Source organism: Panthera uncia, chromosome F1, assembly GCF_023721935.1.
Source record: "Panthera uncia isolate 11264 chromosome F1, Puncia_PCG_1.0, whole genome shotgun sequence".
Classification (NCBI taxonomy): Eukaryota; Metazoa; Chordata; class Mammalia; order Carnivora; family Felidae; genus Panthera; species Panthera uncia.
The window spans coordinates 31,552,869-31,579,710 of NC_064813.1; the positions used below are offsets into that span (position 1 = coordinate 31,552,869).

Genomic DNA, 26,842 nt, shown 5'->3' on the forward strand with positions numbered 1-26,842 from the left:
AAAAAAAAAAAAAACGAACAGCAAGGAACTCCTGTAACTGAAAAGTAACAGACACGTTGGCTTCAAGGACGCCTGGATCTAGGGGCTTAAAAATCTGTGGCAGTGAGTTGTCTCCAAAACACAGCATCCAACATGTAGCTCTGCTTTCCTCAGAGCTGGCTTTCCTTGCTACCTGGCTCTCACTGGTGGTGGCAAGAGGGCTGCCAGCAGCTCCAGCCCGATGTTCTGACACCTCCGCAATAGCAAAGGAAAGAATGTTTTTCCTTCCTGACAGTTCCAACAGAAACTGGCCAGTCCCGGCACATGTTGAACCCTGAATCTTAGGTGCAAGATGTGCCCTACCAGAATGGCACAGAATGAGAGTGCGGTGGGAGAGGTTTGCTCCCAGAGAATGGGGGACTGAGCTGAGCCAGCAAAGCTACAGCTTTCTCCTATACTACTCCCTAAGTACCCTGAAGATAGCAAACCTCACAAGTACACTTTTGTGAAATTCAAGTACCACTTCTTTTTACAGGCTGATTCTCATTTTAATGAAGCTAGCAGCATATCCAATTTGCTATTTTATAATCAAAGCTCTTTAGGAAGAGGCTATCTCATCAGTGCCACAGGAAGAATGTTCTGTTCGATAGTGATTGTGACCGTATTGTGCTATTCCAGGCTAAATAATGGCTTCTCCAGAGATGACCACACCCTAACCTCTGAAACCCACGAATATTACTCCACCTGGCAAAAGAGACTTTGCAGATGTGACCAAGTTAAGGATCTTGATACGGGAAGATTACCCTGGACTACCCAGGTGGGCCTGTTGTAACCACGGGTTCTTTGTAGGAGAGACACAAGGAATCAGATAGAAGGCACAGTAATGACGGAAGTAGAGGGACAGAGGGAGGGATTTAAAAAGGAGGAACGTCAGCCAGAAGCCACGGGGTGTAGGTGGCTTCCGGAAGCTAGAAAAGGCAAGGAAACAGATTCTACCCTAGAGTCTCCACAAGAAACGAGTATCGCCAACACTTTGACCTTGGTCCAGCCATACTGATTTCAGCTTTCTGGCCTCCAGAACAGTAAGAGATAAATTTGTATTGCTTTAAGCCATCAAATTTATAATCATTTGTTGCAGCAACCACAGGAAACAAATGCCAGTGGTGGCATAACGCAGGTGGTCAGTGTCCAGTGCAATAGTAAACAGAAACACACCCAACAAAGGGTCCTGCCTCATGAAAGAATTTGTTCCAAAGCTGAGACACCTGGTGATGATGGCTTTGCAGAATTTCCTTCTGGTACAAAATGTTACTGAATTCCATATTACATATTCTTAAGCTTTAACGCTTTTTAATAATGCTCAGTAGTGACTGGAAAAGACAGTATGGTAAAAAGGGTCCCTTGGCTACCGATGCAGAAGATAAAAACTAGCAGAGTTACCATTTTGGACTTTATCCTTGCATAAGGCACCAGTTCCAGAAGAAGTGGGTTAAGGCCAGCGCCCCTCCCCTTTTATCCTTATCTGGAATGTGCTGGCACAGCTGGTGTTGAACGATTCCTGCACCCGTAGCGGAAGGTATAATAGTAACTGTGATAAGCAGTCAAATAAATTAATAACATAAATTCCAGGATGCGTGGTTCATTTTGGAAAGCAAACATGTACTGCAATCCCAAGAGATTTCTTGGTTTGGGCCTTACAGTACAGGCTTACGAATCCCGCTACAGATATCCTTTTATATATTGAATATATTATCACATGGTGAGCAGTTATATATATATATATATATAGTTAGAGAATAAATGGGACTTAGATTTTTAAAATTATTTTGGTTTGACTTTAATTTCTATTTACATATTTGTAATATGCTTTTTTCCTCTTGTCCCCCATTTTATTGAGATATGATTAACATATAATATTGTATTAATTTAAAGTGTATAAGATGGGGCGTCTGGGTGGCTCAGTCGGTAAGCGTCCAACTTCAGCCCAGGTCATGATCTCAGGGTTCATGAGTTTGAGCCCCGCATTGGGCTCTGCACTGACAGCTCAGAGCCTGGAGCCTGCTTCCGATTCTGTGTCTCCCTCTCTCTCTCCTCCTCCCCCATTCACACTCTGTCTCTCTCTCAAAAATAAATAAACATTAAAAAAAATTAAAGTGTATAAGATAGTGATTTGATTGTAACATACCTCTGCATATCACCCTGCACATATATGATTGGGGGCATGTAGATTAGGGCCAGCAAGAAGTAGAGATTTCAAATATTATATGCTAATAAAACAGTAAAAATCAAAATTATTTTTATTTGACTAACTGTGTCTAAGTTCTACTAGTCTTTACCTGATATTCTATGTAAAGACTGCTTTAAAATGTTCCCATAGTCCATAAAACTCTTTGCAAATGAATTCACAGAAACTCCTGGTTAACAGGAAAAAGTTTCCCACAATCTTACAGAAAGTAGTATTTAAATGTACTATGATTCAAATTCCTTTCTAGATATTTTAGAAATCCTCTCAGCTTTAACATAACCCCAGGCACACTGCTGGATAAGAACTCCCACTCACTGTTTCTCATGTCCTATACCTAGTGACTTGGCCTGAAGTGCTTTTTAAAAAACCCATGTCCAAGCCATCTGGGAGACCATGTGGCATAGAGTAAAGATGAAAGCAAGACATCTCTAAGTCTTGAAATTCAGATTCCAAGAATAGCCATAAATGGACCAATGTGTAACCATGGATGAACCTTATAACCTATATCTACAAACAACTTTACCACGAATACGATGGGTGGGAAGCCCCTGCTCCTCTAACTGTTCTACAGCTCGCACAGGATGCAGTGAGGCAGAAGCAGGATCGATCAGAGCAACAGAAACTCCCTTTGAAGGTGACGGCTAGCGAAGATGGCAAGACAAAGTAATCACAAAGGAAGGCCCCTGAGACACTGACTTCTGCCCCCTGTCTTCTCTCATCAAAAATGAAATTTCAGTCCCAAGAACTTAACAAGATGTGAGGGGAATGAGTTTCTATCTAACCACAGCCTTCCAGAATTTCCAGTGTGATACCCCAGTTCAGCTTTAAATAAAATGCCTGTCCAGAGCCATTTGAGTCAGGAGACAAATAAGTTGCCTGGACAAGCTAGTAATCAGGGAGGAAATCTACTTTCTCCTTTCTCAGCTAGAAATAGTAAGCAAATATGGGGAGTGTAAACGTTCTGACCTGCATAAAAAACAAAACAAAACAGAACAAAAAACTACTAGTACCTCTCTCATTGCAATCTGGAAAAGAACCACATTCTCCTTGCCTTGGCGCAGGGCCACTCCAGGAACTAAGTGTTGAGATGGAGTTTGCCAAATTAGATCAGGCAACAAGAGGAGGGAAACAGGTGTAGGGTGCGTGTGTGTGTGTTTGAGTGTGTTTGAGCATGCGCGTGTGTGTGTGTGATGAGAAGTCAGGCAGAAGAGTATTTGGTGGATACCATGTCCCTATGAAATTTCTGTCACTGCAAAACCCTAGATGCAGGATCTAGGTCCCTACCGCTTGGGAAAAGATTAGGTCCCTTTTTTACAGAGTCCCTGCCTACTGCTGACAAAAGCAAATGGACCTTCCAGAAGCAACACCGCCTTGCACACAAACATTAATAAAGCTTTCAGCCCCTCAAGGCCAGATATATTCCCAATGTACATCCATCCCCTCCGAACACAGGGCACTGCCAGCTGTAGCAGGACTACAGGGCACTGCAAGGATGCTTGAGACACAATTGCTTTATGGAGCTTGGTCTTGCAGATTTGGAGTTATAACTCACTGATATTTCTGAGTTAGAGAGGAGTCATCATCTGCTTGTTCAAGAAATTAACTTATACTTCAACGTCAAGGATTTAAGACAGGAGAAAGCTCTTTCCATCAACAGATGCTTTTGAAGGCCAAAGAGTTATGTAAGAAGCAACCTGAGTTTGCAAAGCATGCAACAGCAGAGCCCCCTAGAGCAGGCCCGGGGACCAAATCCCCAGAACACATCCTTCTCAGATCCCTGGATCCAGCTAAGCTCCTTAAATATACGAGGCCTAAACATTCACATTCCTCAAGCTGCTTGAAGTAAATTTCAATAGCACAAGTTTGGGGACTTTTGGTTTTAAAGGCAAAGATATAGATGATTTCCCGTAATTAATTGAACATTACTTCTCCAACCCCTGCAGCAGAGAGAACACCCGATAAAAATGGTGTGTGATGCCCTGAGAGGGCCGCTCAGCATTCCCATCTGCTGGCTGACATCTTCCGATTTCCTGGCAGTAGGGCAGTGTGCCTAGCAGAAAGGGCAGGGTCTGATTTTACAGCCTGGTGTTACCAGCCGCATAGAGACCAGGCTAGAGATTTTTACATATGCTACTAAAATAAGCTTTGTAGCTTAAAGCAAACAGACCCATGCCAAAATCCAAGGAACTGGAGATAGGGAGATAGTGACCTTAAGCCAACATCTCCAGGCTAACTGTGAGGTATTTCCAGGCACATCAGCAATGTGGGGAAAGGTCTCCCTGAGAACTAGCGAAGCTGTATCCTCTCAGCCCCTTCTCTGGCGGGGGGGGGGGGGGGGATTTGCAATCTCCTCTATGATCCCCATCCTCAGATGCCTAGCTGCCCCCTCCCTGCCCTTCCAGGACTCACAGAGGCAAGATCTGTTGGAAGGACACCCATTACCACTTCCTGTATCTCACTACAGCAGAGCCCAGCCCATCAAGGTGCACAGGGACAAGTCTGTTACCCTTGGGGAAGGGCCACCTTCCCATTCAACCTGGAAATCTAAATACTGAGCTTGAACTCTCCGTCCCCTCACTCACTCCTGTCTCATGTTCCTCAGTGAGTAGGGGTGGGTCTCAGAACAGCAAACTCCATTGGCTGAAGAAGAGGCCAGAGACAACCAGGGTCTCAAAGTCCTGATTCATTCATCAGCTGATACATGTGCAGGTCAGCAATCCTGTATCTGAAACCATTAGGAGCAGAGGAGTTTCAGAATTCAGATTTTTTAATTTTAGAAAGCGAATGTAACACCCCCAACAGAGTTATGCGGAAACATCCTACAAACTCATTAGTACTTTTTTGTACCCAAACATGAATATTCATAGTACTGTTCTATCAAGTCAATCAAATGAGTTATGAAGTAAAATCCAGAGGTCTCAAGGATGGGAGATTTGGCACCATCTGCTTTAGCTTCTTCCAGGAGATACTGAAATTGACTCAAAGACCCGCAGTGGGGAACATGCAAACAAGGGAACTGCCAAGTCCCCAGTAGACATCCCCTGCCTTAGGAGGCCCATGGGACGGACCAGCTGGGATGGGACCAGGCTGACTTAAAGACTCTCTGACACAGTAAATGCCTTCTAAGCTGAGCCTCCCTGGCCTCAGAAACCAGAGAAAAATGCTTCCATAGAGCCCTCCATATTTGGAGATTGGGTCTCCAGGACTCAGGCACCTGGCTCCAAAGGTACGACATAGATCGAGTCGAAGGCCATAGCAGGACCCGCACGGCAGAAGCAGACTGGTTTTTTTCTGAGCCCTGACCCCGGGGTGCCTGATGTTAGTTCCACAGGGTGCAGGGCAAAGCATGCCTTCGAGAAGCAGTAAGAACATCTTATAGCTGTGACCTTTCCTCCGCCACTTTACGTGCCTGCACAGCCAGATCACACCTCCCACCCTGCTCTCTTCTCGCTCTGTGCCTGCTGCCTGGGGACCTGTATCCACCCCCCGTGGCCTCACGTACCTGTGTGCCCTTGACTCCCACAGTTCATGTAGTCTAAACCTCCCCAACTGTAACCCACATCCAGACAAACACTTGATTACTGAAGTATAGTTGACATACGATGTTGTATTAGTAGTTTCAGAGGCACAACATAGTCATTCCACAAGTCCATACACTGTGCGATGCTCACCACAATAAGTATAGTTACATTATGGCACCATGTACCATTATTATATTATTGATTATATTCCTTATGCTGTACCTTTCATGTCTGGAACTTACTTATTTTATAACTGAAAGTTTGTACTTCTTAATCCTCTTCACCTATTTCACCCCCCACCCCATGTCCCTCTCCCCTATGGCAGCCACCAGCTCTGTGTATTCACAAGTCTGTTTCTGTTTTTATTTTTTTTTAATTATCAATATTATTTATTTGTAAATTCAAAAAATTCATTTTTCCCCCTTTGTCAGAGTACAATGTTTGTAAATGAATTATCACAGGCCATAGCATCATAATCATAGTGATCGTGGAAGTGACTGATGGTTTTAAAATCCATGATCTGGTAATTCCATAAATTTGTGTTAGCTTTTGTATTTTGACTAAATGAAACTGAATGTTAATATTCATAAGTATCATTCATTTTGACTCTTGAATACTCAGGGCTTTCTTCTTTGCCTTACCCATCTATATTTATTTGATGAAGAATTACTTTAGCAAAAATTTAGCTTTTAGGTATATCAGTTGATCATTTCTACCACTATTCCATGAGCTACGGTCTTCCTTGGAAAATATCAACCTCAATATCCAACCAAAGAATGTTATTTCTTGTATGCTTATTGTAAAAACCAAACTATTTTTTTTTATTCTACATGTAAGTAAAATCATATGGTATTTGCCTTTGTCTGACTTACATCACTTCACATAATACCCTTCACATCCATCCATGTCACAAATAGCAAGACTTCATTCTTTTTATGGCTGAGTAATATCCCATCACACATACATACCACATCTTCTCTATCCACTCATCTATTTACGAACACCTAGGTTGTTCGTAATCACCAAACACCTTGGTGATTGTAAATAATGCCACAATGAACATAGGGGTGCACGTATCTTTTTAAATTAATATTTTCATTTTCTTTGGGTAAATTTTCAGTAGTGGAATTTCTGGATCATATGGTATTTCTATTTTAATTTTTGAGGAACTGCCATACTGTTTTCCGCAGTCCAACTCACATTTTTACCTGCCCCTTGGGCACCTCCAGGTTGCCTCCTGTACCGTCTCCTGCTGTGCCATAACCTACGAATATCTGTGCACTTCCCCACATCTCCCTCTCTTGCACTTGGGCTGGTCATGTGACTGGTTCCGGCCAATGGAATGTGAGCAGAAATGCTGTGCGTCACCACTGGCGGGGATATTTAGTACTTGTGTGTCATCCCCATGTGCTCTTCTCCTCCATGATGCCAGGCCAAGAAAGTAAAGAATCAACATAGAAACATTCTAGGTTCTGGAGTCACTGCCTAGAAAAAGCCACTGGACCCACAATGAACTGTGAGAAGAATAAATTTCTATGGGAAAAGATTACTGAGAGTTCAGAACTATCTGACAGAGCAGCTAGTGTTAATTATTCCCACACACCTGCCTTCTCCACCTGGCAAGTTCCTACTTGCAGCTCAAAACTCCAATTCAATTGCCACCTCCTCTGTGAAATCCAGTTTTTGCGGGAAGGTAAGCCGCTCCATCCTATGACCTACGGTAAGTCGCTCATGCATCTGGCACAACTACCTCAGTCTGTGGACACATTTCTGTTTGCATGTTCAGCTCCTACATTTATGTGTGCTTCTTTTTTGTAATGTATTCTCAGTGCCTTGGAAGTGGCAAATACCTGAGGCCTCATTTCTGGAAGCAAAGATCGGAGCCTTCTTGTCCATGTGACCAGCAAGTCCCAAGTCAGCATTTTCCCGAGTCACAGTGTCCTTGGTACTGTGGTTGGAAGCCAGGAAAGTAGGACACTGTCGCCCACCGCAAGGAGCATGTTTTTTTTCTTGAGACCCTCTGCACCCCATCGGCTCCCATCTTTATTAAAGGACGGTTCCCACTTAAAAAGTACATTGTCTTTTCAGGAACCATCAGCTAAGATAGTTCTCAAAAAGTAAGATCAAAGAGGGGTTTTGTAATGATGAGAGGAAAGCAGAGCAGGGCTCTCTCATGGCCCCTTTGAGCCTGGCTCCCCCAAGCCGCCACGGTTTAGACTTGTGACCTGGCATTCTGGGCTCATGCAGCTGTGCCAGGGTTATTTCTGGTATGAAAAAAGCTGCAGTGGAAGCATCACTGGCTCCTCAGGGACCCGGATGTAGAGAGGACAGCCTGGTCATGCAGTCAATCACGTCGTTACCGCCTGGCAAAACTTCCCAGACCAAAGGCACAAAACCATGCCATTGGTCAGGGAAACAGAACAGGGGACCTTGGCTTTTCACACCCGGTAAACTGGCTGGAGTAATGTGCACTGTACTCAGGCCTCATTCTCCCAAGTCTCTCAAGGCCGTGACAGAGCTCTTAGTTCCGGCCTAAGGGCAGTAGGGACCATAAATAAATGATGATCGATTATTAATGCAGTGTTTCCACAGTAACCCCCACAGACCAGCATTTTACCTGCTGGAGGTGTGGCTTGCTGTGGACACTGACACACACCACTTCATGCACATTATATACAAGACTGGCCATGAGTGTTGGCATCCCGGTGTTCAGACAAACACACCTACAACAAAGAGCTGTGGCAAACCCGGGTGCCAAGCCCACAGCTACAGGAGAGCACAGTGGGGCTTCCAGGACCTTGCTGACCAGGATGCTCAGAGCGGTAAATGAAAGGTTAGACTTTTGCAGTATACTGAAGGCTGGGATGATTAGGAAGGAAGATTAGGAAACTTTTTTTTAAATTGTTTTTTATTTGTTTTTGATAGAGAGAGAGAGAGAGCATGAGCAGGGGAGGGGCAGAGACAGACAGAAACACAGAATCCGAAGCAGGCTCCAGGCTCTGAGCTGTTGGCACAGAGTGTGACACAGAGCTAGGACTCGTGGACCGTGAGATCACGACCCGAGCCGAAGTCAGACACTTAACCGACTGAACCACCCAGGTGCCCCAGGAAACTTTTTAAAAACCAGAGTATTAATTTAGTAGAAGGCAACAGCAGAGTTTGGGAGAGCTGGGATAATACCTTTTAATGTTAAGTGCCGCATGTAATAGACGAGAGGTACATCGACGTAGGGGCCCCTGAACGTTATGGCTAAACACGGGGAATTGTTTCTGGTTGGTATTTTACGGGTCACATACCACGAACAGAACAATGAACGCCTCCCGCTACACCACACAGATGTACCACAAGGTATGTGGCAACAGCATACGTGGAAAACAAGAAATTGACTGAAAACAGCATTGTCAGGCAACTTACCTTGTATGAAGATCCTGTTCCAGTAGATTTTCCCAACTTGACTGCCCCCAAGAAACACCAGGTTGGACAGGATCAGCATGGAGGTGGAACAAGACGCAAAGGCGGCGTGGAATCGACGGCGGGCTTGTGGGGAGAAGAAGTGAATCTGTGGGGAAAAGGCAGGTGGTGTCTCACTGGAGGGGCACAAAAATAGTGCTGAGGTACCACCGGGCATCTCTAGTACCAGCCCAGGACACCCAGCCCAGAGCCTGAGCTGGGGCAGGACTTAAGCAGCCATAAAAACTTCCATTCCTGTGTCATGCTCACTCCGGTCTAAGAAGTGATGCACCCCCAATTTGTTGCTTCCTACTGCCAAACGGGCTTCCCCTGACATGTGTCACACAAGCACTGAAGCTAGTCAAGATCTGTCCAGAATGAATGTGTCCACACATCCTCTGCATGTGAACTACAGGTATAAGAACTGTTTAAACTGGGCTCCCTTATAACTAGCACAACTCCATGTAACGAGGTCAAGATCAGGGTGATGTTCTGGGCCAGGTAACTGGACTCTGGGAAGCCATCCTGTCAATCTGACCCACTGTGAGGAAGAATCCCATTAAGAGGGCGCAGGGGAATCAGCACAAGCCGACCTCATTCCCGGAATCAGAGCTCAGGGTACACGCCCCACTGAGAGTGAGCCTGCGGCAGCTTCCAAGAGCGGCCGCTTGTCACAGCACCTGAAATACGCAGGAAACAGAGAGGTGGTTTCCAACAATGATGATGATAAAGAATTCTGCTTGTCCATCTGAGGGCTTCATTGCACTTTTTCCTTCCCTTTTAATAACTTCTTGGGGACTGCATCAAGTAAACAGAGCCTTTCTTTCTTGGTACTGACTGTTCTGGTGGTCCTCCTGAGTAAGATGGCAGAGGGCTGTGCCTGGAGTGTATGAGCGCCATCGACACGTCCACAGGGACTGTTCTTAGGGACTGCATATGCAGAATGAGAACCAGGTGCAGTGCAACAGCAAGGCCAAAGGGCCCCAGGGTTTCTGACAAATACCTCCATCAAATCCAAAGACACAGAAAAAGGAGAGAGCAGAGGGTTTGGAGATTGTTCCTGAATATCTTCCTGAAGCCTACATATTTCTGGGATCACTTGCATCCTGATTTCAGCTGTGCTCCAATTACAAATAGAAATCTGAATTAACCAAATTCCTAGTATGAGAAAAGGATTAAGCTGGAGGGTGTCTCTGGAAGGAGGCTTGCTTAGTTCTGGCAAGTCTGTTACGGACTATCTGGGGCCAGTGTGTAAGCCTTGGTCAGTGTCTATTGGAAACCTAGAGAAATCAATTTCTGACCCCCTCTCCTTTTCCTCTCCTGCCAGTTCCAGCTTCTGTTCTATATGCTCAGATACAGCTGCAATCACATGTCACCCCATCCATGGTGTTCTCCAGCATCACCTTGGAGCATGGTTTTACTGCCACCATTATGTCAAAGTAAAGTGTGGTCTTCTCACAGATAAGCTGTGTAGTTGGCACTGAGTCATCTGCTTGGACATCATTGTTCTGGAAAGCTCTCTGATGATGCTGACATGTCTCCAATTAGAGGCTACCAGACAAGGTGACCTCTAGTCTCTCCCTTGTTCTAAAAGGCCACAAGCATGTATAGAGGACACTGTCAAGTCAGACCAGACAAGAGTTAATTACACAGTATAAAAACAAGGGGCGCCTGGGTGGCTCAGTCAGCTAAGCGTCTGACTTCAACTCAGGTCATGATCTCGCAGTTCATGGGTTTGAGCCCCATGTTGGACTCTGTGCTGACAGCTCAGAGCCTGGAGCCTGCTTCGGATTCTGTGTCTCCCTCTCTCTCTCTGCCCCTCCCCTACGAGTAGCGCTCTGTATCTCTCTCTCTCAAAAATAAAACATTAAAAATTGTTTTAAAATAGTGATGAAAGAGACATGGGGATGAAATGGGCTTGTAATTCAGCACTCTTCACCTCTGAGAATAGGGAGACATTAATCTACCAGTTTCTGCATTTGAGAGCAGAAGATATTTTCTGTGTATCACTGGCTCCATCGGCAGTAACTAGGGAGGCAGGAGGAGAGGAAGGAGGGAGATAGGGGGGAAATTCAGAATGATAAATTAAGACAATATAGATTACCCTAACTGGCACAAATGTATCCAAATAATTCTCTCCAGGTACAGGACCACTGATAACGTGTTTCATTTCTAAGGGACCCGGTGAGTCAGATGTTCTGGCACTTCTGTTCCAAACCCACCCGTGTCCTCCAACCTTACATCCTGTTAGGGGAATTCAAAGGCTCCATGTAATCTTTTCCATATTAATGTCAATGACACAGAATGCACGTAGATTGGTTAAGCTCAGAGTGGTTCTCCTTTTACAGGAAATGATTACAATTATTAAATAACCAACTGAGAGATACTGAGAGAGGAAACTGCTCTTTGCATTGGGCTTAGTTCTAAGCAGGACTGAGGAGCCAGGTGACCCAGTAGGGGGCAAGGACCAGGCTGGTAGGAGGCAGAGGTGTGGGGCAAGGGGCAGAGCAAGGGAGGAGGTGAGGCGGAGAGTGAGTCCTGGAGACACAGGGCTCCTCACTTCAGCACCTGAAGCTCTGGTTCTAACGGATCTTCCTTTGCTTCTGTGATTATTCAGCTATATGAGTCAATAAATTCCTATTTCTGCTTAGGGAAAAAAAAGTCAAAATAACAGCAAATATGAAAGAGCCTCTGATCTCAGAGACAATGGAGGACATCTAAAATCTGACAAAATGGGCTACAATTCAATTTTTATAAAGAGTTAATTTTGCAAAAACTAAGCAAGAACATTAAAAGCACAGGCTTTTAGAATCAATACACCAGAAAGATACAAAGGAGAAATCAAGATGCTTATAGGCAGTTGTTGATTACCAAAGTAGGAGACAATAAAGTAAATCCAAAAACCTGATTGAACTAATAGCCCCATCCTCTGAACTAACAAAATTAGCCTGGCTGCCCACAAGCAGCAAACTTGACTCAGCATCACTTCTCTGCCCTGTGGATCAGTGGGAGAGCAGAATGAGAGGCACCAGGAATAAAAGAGAGGGCCTGTGCGGATAACCCACGGTTAATAGCAAAGGGGATGTGAATCTCAGCTAGAACCCATCTCTCCTCTTCGGAGTCCCTGAATACACTGCGGGAGGTGACGGTTTAGACACTGTGGATCTCCCTCTACCTTGGGAGCCATCTGGCCTCAGCCCCTGATTTACACTCCAGACCCAAGTTCCATGCTTAGAGGTCCTAAGGAGGGAAGAAGTCACATGGGCAAGGCTGGAAGGGTATATCTGGCCAGCTCCACCAATAAATACGACTTTCTACATCTCTAGGGCCATGGGGTCAACATTCCTACTTTAAACTCTTGATTTCTTTTACACAGTCTCCTTAGATATCCTGTAGCCATTGTTGCCATCACTCCTGTGGTCCTTCACGTCTAGGATACAGGCTATCTGTCCATGTGCAGGGGCCACGCCTCGTATGTTAGTCATGATTCAGGTGCTGAAAAGCCTCCCTGGTAGGAGAGGTCATGTGATGGACTGTGCTCCAAATGGGGAAATAAGCCAGTGTATAGCGAGGAGGCATCAGGTATGAAAATAGGAATTGCCAACTTGGTCAGATAAGGCAATGACTGGTAAACAGAATCTGATTTTAACACAAATGCAACAGGATACACCAGAGCTCTGGTCTGGTCATGGTCTCTTCCCATAGGAAAGATGAGGCTACGGCAATTCAATATCCTGGCAGCAAAAAACTGGGAATGGTTTTCTAATCCCCAGGGGATGGTTAGAACTTGCGGAGCAGCTTTTGGTTGCCCCAAGGTCACAAAATTAAGGCATGAGATGGCAGGGCCCAGGGATAGTAAACATATTACAATGTGTGAGACAGAACTGTCCTGCCCAGAATGTCAACAGTGTCTCTTGAGCATGGGTGAAATGTTTTCTTCTATGTTCCTTATAAGCCCACTTCCCTCTTGGTCTATGGGGGCACAGAACCTCCCTTCCTGCCTCATTAGGAGCGATGCCAAAAAAGTTCCCCCTTTCCCCTGGGGCCCAGAGAAAGGCATCCCAGGGCAGGGACAGTGCTCTTCACAGTGCCCCAGTGTGAGGCTCCCCTAACCCACCCACCACCCCCTGGCACCCAACTTGAGAGGAGCCTCCTGTGCCAACCACAGATAGGCATGGTGTGCCACCAGTCCCGAGGCTTCTCTCCCTCACACCCCACAGGCCCAGAGGAAAGAAGAAGAATAGAAAGTATCACTTCCTACCCTAGGGTGACCAGTTCTCCCTCAGGGACTCTGGCTTCAATAACAGGTTGAGATGGTTCCTCTCCATGTTAGCATTGATATAACCCACTCTTTAGCAGATCCTGGACTTTGGGCCTGGATACAGCAAGCCCCACAGAACACCTAGAAGCACACACCCAGGGTAGACCTCTAATTCCTCTGCGTGAGTTCAGGGTCTCTGATAGAAGAAACAAGACGTGGGGTGTGGGAACACTTTGTAAGGACAGCGTACTTTAAAACTTCCCTCAAAGCACTGCTTTATACTTCCCTCTAAGACACTGACTTCCAAAGGAACTAACCCAAACAAAGTAAACCTTGGGGCAGAACTAAACTGTCAAACTAGTTTGCCTTTCCTCCTGTGAGGTGTCAGCTCCTGTGTTTATTCCTATCTCTATGGAAACTCCTCTCTCTTTTCCAGTCAGCATCCTGTCCCTTGAAATCACAGGACCTGGGCTGGGGCGAACAAGTTGGGTCCTGGGGTGGTGTGGAAACTGGGTCAGAAGTTACTCTCAGAATGTGCACTAGGGTGGGAGGCAGATGGCGCGGTGGGGCTGCAGGCTGCTGTGCGCGGTGGGTCCCACACTCGTCCACAGAGGGGCTGCATGTGGGGCCGAGCTGGGAAGAGGGGACAGGCTGAGCATCTGGGGGAGCAGATGGGCCGGAGGAATGGCTGCTGGAGACTGACAAAGGCTTGGCAAGTGGGACCTGATACTGTTTATTTTTAAATGGGAAGAAGCTAAAAAAAGAAATTGGGTGGGTTTGAGCAGCTGGACACAGTTCTTCCATATAATCACTGAAGTCTTTCATTTTCTAATAAAAATGCTACCCAGAGGGTAAGAGAGGATGCACAAGGAAATGGCATGGGGGATATTGCTGGAGACTAGGGAGAGTAAATGAGGGTAGACACCCCACAGGCTGTAAAGATGAGACCAAAGGTAACAAAGAAACAATCAGAGCTCTTGTGAAAGAGAAGGGTGGCCAGGGCAAAACACTCAGGAAGACCCAAACTCCTGTCCCATCCTGCGCCAACCCGCCAGGACACCTCTCCCCTTGCTTCATTGACAAGGCACTTTGGTCCCTTCCGTTCAGAAGTCCATGTTTCATGAGTAACCCCTCTCTCACGCTCCTCCCTGTATGGTGAGTGCTATTCTTCCATCTGCATCACATAAGACCCATGAATACTCTGTGTGTGCTCAGTAATTAGTTATTTAACACCTGCCTCTCTCTTTGCCCTAAATAAGTTACAGAATCTCCTGACTTCCTTAATGTTCCATTCCATCCTATATCCATGCCAAAGGAATATATGAAGGCACTCAAAAGCAACACCTCCTTCCTTCTTATAAGTGTACGAAGCTCCAAAATATATCTGGTCAATGAAATGAAAATTTCCAGTATCTACTACTGAGATCTAAGCAATGTATGCTCCTGAGACAGAATCAAATACTGTGGTGATAAAGACAAAGCCAACTTTGCTTAAATGGACAAGTCACCTGCTCCACAGTTTACATATCCTGCTTGGTTAAAAACAGCACAGCCTATAGTCTGGCATCCAAATCCATGCAGCATACGAAGCAATTTCAGGAGGCTTTCAAATAGCCAAGCAAACAACAAGCTCTTGGTATAATCAGAGAACTTAAGCCATATTTGAGGGGCTGGGATCCTGCCAAAAGTTCTGGAATGGCCAACAGTACTGTCTCACCCCGTGTTCTTGCTCTTCTACCAACATGGCCGTGCTTTTAGTCCTCATGTCTCTGCTCTGGATTGTGCAGAAGCCTCTTTGTTAACTGGCATGCTATACTTTGGCCTTTCCCCCTCTGGTTCGTCAGGTACACTGAATATGTCCCTCCATTGCGCAAAATATCTTGGTGGCTCTTTTACTACTTGAGACTAAAATCCAAAGAAGGTCCTTTACAATCAGACCTCATTTTACTTTCCAACCTTGATTCCTGCTAATGACACAGCTCTACTCACTGTTCTTCCAACATGGCACGTACTTTTACAGCTCTGTGCCTTTGCACAAGCTGTTTTCTCTACTGAAAATGTGTCCTCCTAATTCTTTCTTCAAGCTCCAGCTCAGCGTCAGCTCAGGAGACCAACAGCTTTGGACGAGTCCAAATGGTGCTCAGGTTCTGGGCCCACTTTTTAACTGCACTGCTCCGGGCAAGCTCAGACTCCTAGTTCACAATTGGTACTTGATAAACATAGGCTACTCTAACCCTGTCACAGTCACCCCTTTTCTGTGTTTCTGTAACCCAGGGGATAGATAGTATCAATCTATATGCTTTAGCTATACAATTTCTGATGCAAAAACAAATTCACTATGTGATGACCTTAAGCTATATTGCTAAGTAGGAGAAACTATTCCCTTTTTGCAAAGGAGAAACTAGAAGGGCATAGACTTTAAGTAACAGGTCCTAGGTCATACACTGGTAAGTAGAGTAGTAAGGATAGTACAGGGATTCACACATTCCTCTAACTCAAATGTCTTCATGCTGCCTGCTATATTATACAGATTTATGTCTGTGTAGCACTGTGTGTCCCTCCCCTAGAATGGAATCTTCAAGATATTTGTCCCTTCAGTGCCAAATACAAAGTAGATCTTCAAGAAGTGTTTTTTTCCTTGAAATACTTCAAATACGTCAAAAACTAGTACTTAGTTATGCATGTGTTCCTTAATCAATGGTTGATAGATACTCACCAAGTGTCAATTTCAGGAGCTCAATATTTTCAAGAACAATATGGCTTAAAATAACACTGGAAGTTAAAAAAGTAATTGGAATTCACCATTAGAGTAGGAGATTTAACATATCCCCTCAGAAAATGACACCTAAAAGATCAAAAGTAAGAATATAAAATAGCTGAATAAAAATTAATAGGCCTAGCACCCAAACTGGAAAGGAAGAAGCAAAACTTATCTCTGATTGCAAAGGAAATGATTTTATATGTAGAAAGAACTAAAGATTTTATATACATAAAAAAACCCCAAACTGTTACAACTAATGAAAAAAAATTCGGCAAAGATTCAACATGCAAAATCGGCTGCACTTCTATACACTAACATGCAAAAATCGGCTGCACTTCTATACACTAACAATAAACCATCTGAAAAGCAGATTAGGAAAAGAATTCCATTTACGATAGCATCAAAAAGAAAAAAATACTTAGGAATAAATTTAACTAAGGAGGGAAAAGACTTATATACTGACAACTACAAAACACTTCAAGAAGAAACAGACATCCATATTCATAGATTGGAATATTTAAGATTATTAAGACGACAACACCACCCAAAGCTATCTAGAGATTCAAGGCAATCCCTATCAAAACCCCAGTGATGTTTTTTTTTTTCAAAAACAGAAAAACTCATCTTAAAATTAAGATGGAATCTCAAGGGAACCTAAATAAGCAAAACAATCTTAGAAGAGGAGAGGCTATCAAGGTGGCGACACAAGAGGTTCCTCCCCTTCCCTCCTTCTGTGGCTGCACTGAATGCACAGCTATACATTCTGTAAATGGAGCAATTTACACTGAAAGAAATCCAGAAACTGGCAGAGAAACTCCTACCCATCAGGTAAATGAGAAAATACCCACATCTTAACAGGCAGACAAGGCTGAGACATACTCTTGCCATAAACCCCACCCCCCACAAAGCATCCTCCAATTGGGAGAAAAACCCTAATTCCCAGCTTATCCCTGAGGAACAAAGATTCTGAACCCCACATCTAGCACCCCAAATTTTAAGACTCCCATTGCAGGAACAGGCAATTAGCTCTGAAAACCAATGGTGCCTGTGTTCATAAGACCCCCAAGACGAGCAAACAAAGAAGCAGTCTTGAGGGGCACATGAGCACTTGTCACAGCTCTCTCCCCAGAGTCACCACGAAGAGAGCAAGCAAAAATCTCCCAGTCTTTCTCTGAAAGAGGTCTACTGCATAGTTTAAAATTTTCTGCCTGAGAGTCAGACTGCTCATTTAGCACACATCTAAAGAATGTCTGTGATCCTCCCAGGTCACTGGGAAGCTGGTGGACACCTCCCCCACCTTTTCCCTCCAGCTCACTCCAAGTTGCCAGTATCTCCCTGGAAGGAGCTTGAATTACACCTGCATGCCAGCTTTTGCAGCTGCTGTCCAAGGAACAGGTCCCCCAATGGCCTAGCTCTGGTGGCCACTGAGGCTTCCATTCACAAGTCCCATAGGACTGCAGCAACCAAAGAAGCAGTTCCTAACAGGCACAGGAGCACTCTCCTGAGACCACACACCAAGTCTTGGCACAGACTGAGCAGGCAAAAGTTCCCATCTCCCAGTTTTTCCTTGGAAACAGGTTTAAATATGTATTCTCCCAGCTGATGATTGAGGGTGTAGATTCTAATCATACTGCATCAAGGTACTGATTGTGACCCTCCCCTAGGGCACACTAACAGGTCTTAGCACATCTTCAGCTAAGAAGGCCATTAAGAATGAAGAAGGTAACTTGAACTTGGACAATCACAAAGGTTTGAGAAAAAAATTAGAAGCTCAGGCCAGGCTGACTGACATGGTTCAACTTCTACACAAGACAACTCTGTCAAGATTAGGAGACATGGTAATTTTATCTAATGCAAAGAAACCATTACAGAGAGTAAAAAAATATATATATAAAGAAACAGAGGAATATGTTCCAAACGAAGATAAATCTTCAGGAACAGATCTTAATGAAATGAAAATAAGTGATTTTTATTTGAATGAAAGTTTAAAATAACAGTCATTACAACACTCACCAAAGCCAGGAGAGTAATGTATAAACAAAATGAGAATTTCAGCAATGTATAAATGTATAATTTATCACAATGAAAGAATTATTAGGCCTGTCTAATAGAAAGATACATAGAACAATGAATACATGCAATTTTCATATACAAATGGACCATAATCAAACTGAATATGAACTAAGCCAGGAAAGGAACCCAAATATATTCTAAAAATTTATCATGAAGGCTATGCTCACCAACAATGGAATAAAATAAATCAGCAACAACAAAAATTTATAGAACTTAACACATTAGTAAATTTTTTAAAAATTTTCATTGATTTAAACCAAACACTTTTGGGTTGGAAGATGGCGGCATAGGAGGATGCTGGGCTCACCGCGCGTCCTGCTGATCACTTAGATTCCACCTACACCTGCCTAAATAACCCAGAAAACCGCCAGAGGATTAGCAGAACGGAGTCTCCGGAGCCAAGCGCAGACGAGAGGCCCACGGAAGAGGGTAGGAAGGGCGGCGGGGCGGTGTGCGCTCCACGAACTGGCGGGAGGGAGCCGGGGCGGAGGGGCGGCTCGCCGGCCAAGCAGAGCCCCCGAGTCTGGCTGGCAAAAGCGGAGGGGCCGGACGGAGTGTGTTCCGACAGCAAGCGTGACTTAGTGTCTGGGAGGTCATAAGTTAACAGCTCTGCTCGGAAAGCGGGAAGGCTGGAGGACAAAGGGAGGGAGAGTTGCTGAGCCCCCCGGATGACAGAGCTCAGCTTGGCGGGGAACAAAGGCGCTCGCCAGCGCCATCTCCCCCGCCCATCCCCCAGCCAAAATCCCAAAGGGAACCAGCTCCGCGCAAACACCCAACTCTGTGCTTCTGCGGAGCCAAACCTCCGGCAGCGGATCTGACTCCCTCCCGCTGCCACAGGGCCCCTCCTGAAGTGGATCACCTAAGGAGAAGCGAGCTAAGCCTGCCCCTCCTGCCCCCGTGCACCTTGCCTACCCACCCCAGCTAATACGCCAGATCCCCAGCACCACAAGCCTGGCAGTGTGCAAGTAGCCCAGATGGGCCACGCCACCCCACGGTGAATCCCGCCCCTAGGAGAGGGGAAGAGAAGGCACACACCAGTCTGACTGTGGCCTCAGCGGTGGGCTGGGGGCAGACATCAGGTCAGACTGCGGCCCCGCCCACCAACTCCAGTTATACACCACAGCACAGGGGAAGTGCCCTGCAGGTCCTCACCACTCCAGGGACTATCCAAAATGACCAAACGGAAGAATTCCCCTCAGAAGAATCTCCAGGAAATAACAACAGCTAATGAACTGATCAAAAAGGATTTAAATAATATAACAGAAACTGAATTTAGAATAATAGTCATAAAATTAATCGCTGGGCTTGAAAACAGTATAGAGGACAGCAGAGAATCTCTTGCTACAGAGATCAAGGGACTAAGGAACAGTCACGAAGAGCTGAAAAACGCTTTAAACGAAATGCAAAACAAAATGGAAACCACGACGGCTTGGATTGAAGAGGCAGAGGAGAGAATGGGTGAACTAGAAGATAAAGTTATGGAAAAAGAGGAAGCTGAGAAAAAGAGAGATAAAAAAAATCCAGGAGTATGAGGGGAAAATTAGAGAACTGATACACTAAAAAGAAATAATATATGCATAATTGGTATCCCAGAGGAGGAAGAGAGAGGGAAAGGTGCTGAAGGGGTACTTGAAGAAATAATAGCTGAGGACTTCCCTGAACTGGGGAAGGAAAAAGGCATTGAAATCCAAGAGGCACAGAGAACTCCCTTCAGACGTAACTTGAATCGATCTTCTGCACGACATATCATAGTGAAACTGGCAAAATACAAGGATAAAGAGAAAATTCTGAAAGCAGCAAGGGATAAACGTGCCCTCACATATAAAGGGAGACCTATAAGACTCATGACTGATCTCTCTTTTGAAACTTGGCAGGCCAGAAAGGATTGGCACGATATCTTCAGTGTGCTAAACAGAAAAAATATGCAGCCGAGAATCCTTTATCTAGCAAGTCTGTCATTTAGAATAGAAGGAGAGATAAAGGTCTTCCCAAACAAACAAAAACTGAAGGAATTTGTCACCACGAAACCAGCCCTACAAGAGATCCTAAGGGGGATCCTGTGAGACAAAGTACCAGAGACATCACTACAAGCATAAAACATACAGACATCACAATGACTCTAAACCCATATCTTTCTATAAAAACACTGAATGTAAATGGATTAAATGCACCAACCAAAAGACATAGGGTATCAGAATGGATAAAAAAAACAAGACCCATCTATTTGCTGTCTACAAGAGACTCATTTTAGATCTGAGGACACCTTTAGATTGAGAGTGAGGGGATGGAGAACTATTTATCATGCTACTGGAAGCCAAAAGAAAGCTGGAGTAGCCATACTTATATCAGACAAACTAGACTGTAAATTAAAGGCTGTAACAAGAGATGAAGAAGAGCATTATATAATAATTACAGGGTCTATCCATCAGGAAGAGCTAACAATTATAAATGTCTATGCGCCGAATACCGGAGCCCCCAAATATATAAAACAACTACTCATAAACATAAGCAACCTTATTGATAAGAATGTGGTAATTGCAGGGGACTTTAACACTCCACTTACAGAAATGGACAGATCATCTAGACACACGGTCAATAAACAAACAAGGGCCCTGAATGATACATTGGATCAGATGGACTTGACAGATATATTTAGAACTCTGCATCCCAAAGCAACAAAATACACTTTCTTCTCGAGTGCACATGGAACATTCTCCAAGATAGATCATATACTGGGTCACAAAACAGCCCTTCATAAGTTTAGAAGAATTGAAATTATACCATGCATACTTTCAGACCACAATGCTATGAAGCTTGAAATCAACCACAGGAAAAAATCTGGAAAACCTCCAAAAGCATGGAGGTTAAAGAACACCCTACTAAAGAATGAGTGGGTCAACCAGGCAATTAGAGGAGAAATTAAAAAATATATGGAAACAAACGAAAATGAAAATACAACAATCCAGACGCTTTGGGATGCAGCGAAGGCAGTCCTGAGAGGAAAATACACTGCAATCCAGGCCTACCTCCAGAAACAAGAAAAATCCCAAATACAAAATCTAACAGCACACCTAAAGGAAATAGAAGCAGAACAGCAAAGGCAGCCTAAACCCAGCAGAAGAAGAGAAATAACAAAGATCACAGCAGAAATAAACAATATAGAATCTAAAAAAACAGTAGAGCAGATCAACGAAACCAAGAGTTGGTTTTTTGAAAAAATAAACAAAATTGATAAACCTCTAGCCAGGCTTCTCAAAAAGAAAAGGGAGATGACCCAAATAGATAAAATCATGAATGAAAATGGAATTATTACAACCAATCTCTCAGAGATACAAACAATTATCAGGGAATACTATGAAAAATGATATGCCAACAAATTGGACAACCTGGAAGAAATGGACAAATTCCTAAACACCCACACACTTCCAAAACTCAATCAGGAGGAAATAGAAAGCTTGAACAGACCCATAACCAGCGAAGAAATTGAATCGGTTATCAAAAATCTCCCAACAAATAATAGTCCAGGACCAGATGGCTTCCCAGGGGAGTTCTACCAGATGTTTAAAGCAGAGATAATACCTATCCTTCTCAAGCTATTCCAAGAAATAGAAAGGGAAGGAAAACTTCCAGACTCATTCTATGAAGCCAGTATTACTTTGATTCCTAAACCAGACAGAGACCCAGCAAAAAAAGAGAACTACAGGCCAATATCCCTGATGAACATGGATGCAAAAATTCTCAATAAGATACTAGCAAATCGAATTCAACAGCATATAAAAAGAATTATTCACCATGATCAAGTGGGATTCATTCCTGGGATGCAGGGCTGGTTCAACATTCGCAAATCAATCAACGTGATACATCACATTAATAAAAACAAAGAGAAGAACCATATGATCCTGTCAATCGATGCAGAAAAGGCCTTTGACAAAATCCAGCACCCTTTCTTAATAAAAACCCTTGAGAAAGTCGGGATAGAAGGAACATACTTACACATCATAAAAGCCATTTATGAAAAGCCCACAACTAACATCATTCTCAACGGGGAAAAACTGAGAGCTTTTTCCCTGAGATCAGGAACACGACAGGGATGTCCACTCTCACCGCTGTTGTTTAACATAGAGTTGGAAGTTCTAGCATCAGCAAGCAGACAACAAAAGGAAATCAAAGGCATCAAAATTGGCAAAGATGAAGTCAAGCTTTCGCTTTTTGCAGATGACATGATATTATACATGGAAAATCCGATAGACTCCACCAAAAGTCTGGTAGAACTGATACGTGAATTCAGCAAAGTTGCAGGATACAAAATCAATGTACAGAAATCAGTTGCATTCTTATACAATGAAGCAACAGAAATGAAGCAACAGAATGAAGCAACAGAAAGACAAATAAAGAAACTGATCCCATTCACAATTGCACCAAGAAGCATAAAATACCTAGGAATAAATCTAACCAAAGATGTAAAAGATCTGTATGCTGAAAACTATAGAAAGCTTATGCAGGTAATTGAAGAAGATATAAAGAAATGGAAAGACATTCCCTGCTCATGGATTGGAAGAATAAATATTGTCAAAATGTCAATACTACCCAAAGCTATCTACACATTCAATGCAATACCAATCAAAATGGCACCAGCATTCTTCTCGAAACTAGAACAAGCAATCCTAAAATTCATATTGAACCACAAAAGGCCCCGAATAGCCAAAGTAATTTTGAAGAAGAAGACCAAAGCAGGAGGCATCACAATCCCAGACTTTAGCCTCTACTACAAAGCTGTCATCATCAAGTCAGCATGGTATTGGCACAAAAACAGACACATAGACCAATGGAATAGAATAGAAACCCCAGAACTAGACCCACAAACATATGGCCAACTCATCTTTGACAAAGCAGGAAAGAACATCCAATGGAAAAAAGACAGTCTCTTTAACAAATGGTGCTGGAAGAACTGGACAGCAACATGCAGAAGGTTGAAACTAGACCACTTTCTCACACCATTCACAAAAATAAATTCAAAATGGATAAAGGACCTGAATGTGACACAGGAAACCATCAAAACCCAAAAGGAGAAAGCAGGAAAAGACCTCTCTGACCTCAGCCATAGCAATTTCTTACTCGACACATCCCCAAAGGCAAGGGAATTAAAAGCAAAAATGAATTACTGGGACCTCATGAAGATAAAAAGCTTCTGCACAGCAAAGGAAACAACCAACAAAACTAAAAGGCAACCAACGGAATGGGAAAAGATATTTGCAAATGACATATCGGACAAAGGGCTAGTATCCAAAATCTATAAAGAGCTCACCAAACTCCACACCCAAAAAACAAATAACCCAGTGAAGAAATGGGCAGAAAACATGAATAGACACTTCTCTAAAGAAGACATCCGGATGGCCAACAGGCACATGGAAAGATGTTCAACGTCGCTCCTTATCAGGTAAATACAAATCAAAACTACACTCAGATATCACCTCACGCCAGTCAGAGTCGCCAAAATGAACAAATCAGGAGACTATAGATGCTGGCAAGGATGTGGAGAAACGGGAACCCTCTTGCACTGTTGGTGGGAATGCAAATTGGTGCAGCCGCTCTGGAAAGCAGTGTGGAGGTTCCTCAGAAAATTAAAAATAGACCTACCCTATGACCCAGCAATAGCACTGCTAGGAATTTATCCAAGGGATACAGGAGTACTGATGCATAGGGGCACTTGTACCCCAATGTTTATAGCAGCACTCTCAACAATAGCCAAATTGTGGAAAGAGCCTAAATGTCCATCAACTGATGAATGGATAAAGAAATTGTGGTTTATATACACAATGGAATACTACGTGGCAATGAGAAAGAATGAAATATGGCCTTTTGTAGCAACGTGGATGGAACTGGAGAGTGTGATGCTAAGTGAAATAAGCCACACAGAGAAAGACAGATACCATATGGTTTCACTCTTATGTGGATCCTGAGAGACTTAACAGAAACCCATGGGGGAGGGGAAGGAAAAAAAAAAAAAAAAAAAAAAAGGGGGGGTTAGAGTGGGAGAGAGCCAAAGCATAAGAGACTGTTAAAAACTGAGAACAAACTGAGGGTTGATGGGGGGTGGGAGGGAGGGGAGGGTGGGTGATGGGTATCGAGGAGGGCACCTTTTGGGATGAGCACTGGGTGTTGTATGGAAACCAATTTGACAATAAACTTCATATGTTGAAAAAAAAATTAAAAAATAAATAAATAAATAAATAAACCAAACACTTTTATTGAAGTAATAATAAAATGAATAAACGTTGGCAAGTATGATGAATTAAGAAAACAAGGCCAAATAAACAACAAGAGATAATAATATATAGGAGATTTAAAACTCTTTGGAGATTATATAGCAATATATTTGGTAACGTAGCTGAGAAACAAAGTATCTAGAATATATAAATTGCCTAAAATTCTCAAAGAAAAAGTAGAAAGCCTGAAAAAGCATAACCACAGAAGAAATGAAATAGTGGTCAAAGCTCTACACTTAAAGAAAAATTGGCCAAATGATCTTAATGAGCAAGTTCTACCATAAGGTCAAGGAAAAGACAATTTCCGGAAACTGTTTCAGAGGATTGAAAATCATGGGAAGCTTCCACTTATTTCATGGTGTTAGTATAACCCTGATACTAAAGTCATAAAAAGCCAATACGGGGAAATAAAATCATGAGTTAATCTTTCTTATACACAGTGCCTTAAAAATTCTAAATTAAATACCTGTAAATTGAATATAGGAGTGATTAAAAGAATACTCGCAATTGAGTAGGATTTATCCCAGGAATGGAAGGAGGATTCAGTATTAAAAACATTAGAAATTTATGAGATTAAATAATTAAAGGAGGATAATCTTATGATCACTCCATAGATGCTAATAAAATATTAAGTAAAATTGCACACTCATTCATGATTTTTTAAAAAAACCAACTAGTAAAAGAAAAGAGGAAGCTTCTTTAAGTTGATAAAGAAGATATGTCAAAACCCAGAGCAGGTATTCCCTCCCACTAGCTTTAAGAAAAAGACATTTTCTCTTCTGTCACTCAAAACCACGCTGAAAGTCTCCATCAGTACCACAAGACAAATGTAGCAAGAGTTAAATTTGTTGGCAAGGACAAACTGTCATTATTTGTAGATGATATGATCATCTATTTAGAAAAATCAAAAGAAACAACTGGCAAATTAATAGAGCCAACAAAAGATTTAAACAAGAAAGAAGCAAAATTACCAACTCAAAACAAAAATCAATACCTTTCTTATATCAAAGCAATAATCCGCAAAGAAGTGCCCAAGACTTCTGAGGAGAAATGATAAATCATTATGTAATAACCTTAGGGAAGACTTGAATAAATAACTATTCATGATTGAAAATTCAGAGTCAATATCACAGACATGCAAACGCTACCCAAATTAAGCTACAATTCATTGCAAACCTAGCAAATTCAGATATAAATACCAATGTCAGGAATCAAGACATACCATAGAACTCTAGCATTTAAAATAGGAAGAATCAAGTAGATCAATACAATAGAATGGAGCCCTAAAACGAACCCATGTATACTTGGATATTGACTATATATTAAAGGTGATCTTTCAAACAGGTAGGGAGAGTATGGACCATTGAATAAAATAGTTTTTTTAAGTCATTTATTTTTGAGAGAGAGACAGAGAGAGTGAGTGGGGGGGGTGGGGGAGAGAGAGAGAGAGAGAGAGAGACAGAGAGACAGAGAGACAGAGAGAGAGAGAGAGAGAGAGAGAGAGAGAGAGAATCCACACTGTCAGCACAGAGTCCCACGTGGGGCTTGAATTCACAAACCATGAGATCATGACCTAAGCTGAAACCAAGAGTCAGATGCTTAACCAACTGAGCCACCCAGGTGCCCCAGAATAAAACAGTTTTAAGATATAAAAACCATTCTTAGTTGCAGGCCATACAAAAACAGGCAGTAGACCAGATTTGGCCCATGGGCCATCATTTGCCAACTCCTGTTCTATTCTATTCTTGGTACCTGCCCTAAAGGAATACTTACATATGTGTACAAGGAGGCATAAATAGGCATCTCTACAGCAGCTGCATTTGCAAAAGAGAAAAATTAGAAGCAACCTAAAATTTCAGCAACAGAAGAATGGCTAAAAAACATTATATATCCATACCATGTCCAGTCATGCCAATCCACATACACTAATATAGAAACAGCCTCAAAATAACACCATGAGGAGGGGGAAAAAAGCACATATTTTAGAATATTTATCCAATTTATCCATTTATTAAACCACACACACACACACACACACACACACACACACACACACACACACAGCAGTAAAGGTATGGAAAGCTATACTCCAACCTGACAATAATGGTTACCTCTCATGGGAGAGGAAAGTGAGTAAGGTGTGTTTGCTGGGGTCAGAGGAATTATTGTCTTAGGGGGCTTCAGTCTTACCTGTATTTTTGACTTCATAAATTAAAAAGAATAAAAGAATTAAAAAAAGGAAGTCTAGGAATCTTTCTGCTTAATGACCTTAGACCCTGGCTACCT

The 26,842-nt window shown here is 43.1% G+C and overlaps 1 protein-coding gene across 1 annotated transcript in view; it reads right to left on the reverse strand.

Moving 5' to 3' along the window:
• HHAT (hedgehog acyltransferase) overlaps positions 1 to 26,842 on the reverse strand; it is a 314,228-nt gene that overhangs the window by 48,576 nt on the left and 238,810 nt on the right. Inside the window, exon 11 of the mRNA XM_049634210.1 lies at positions 9,160 to 9,304. Within this exon, the coding sequence (XP_049490167.1) occupies positions 9,160 to 9,304 (145 nt within the window). The remainder of the gene's footprint in view (positions 1 to 9,159; positions 9,305 to 26,842) is intronic.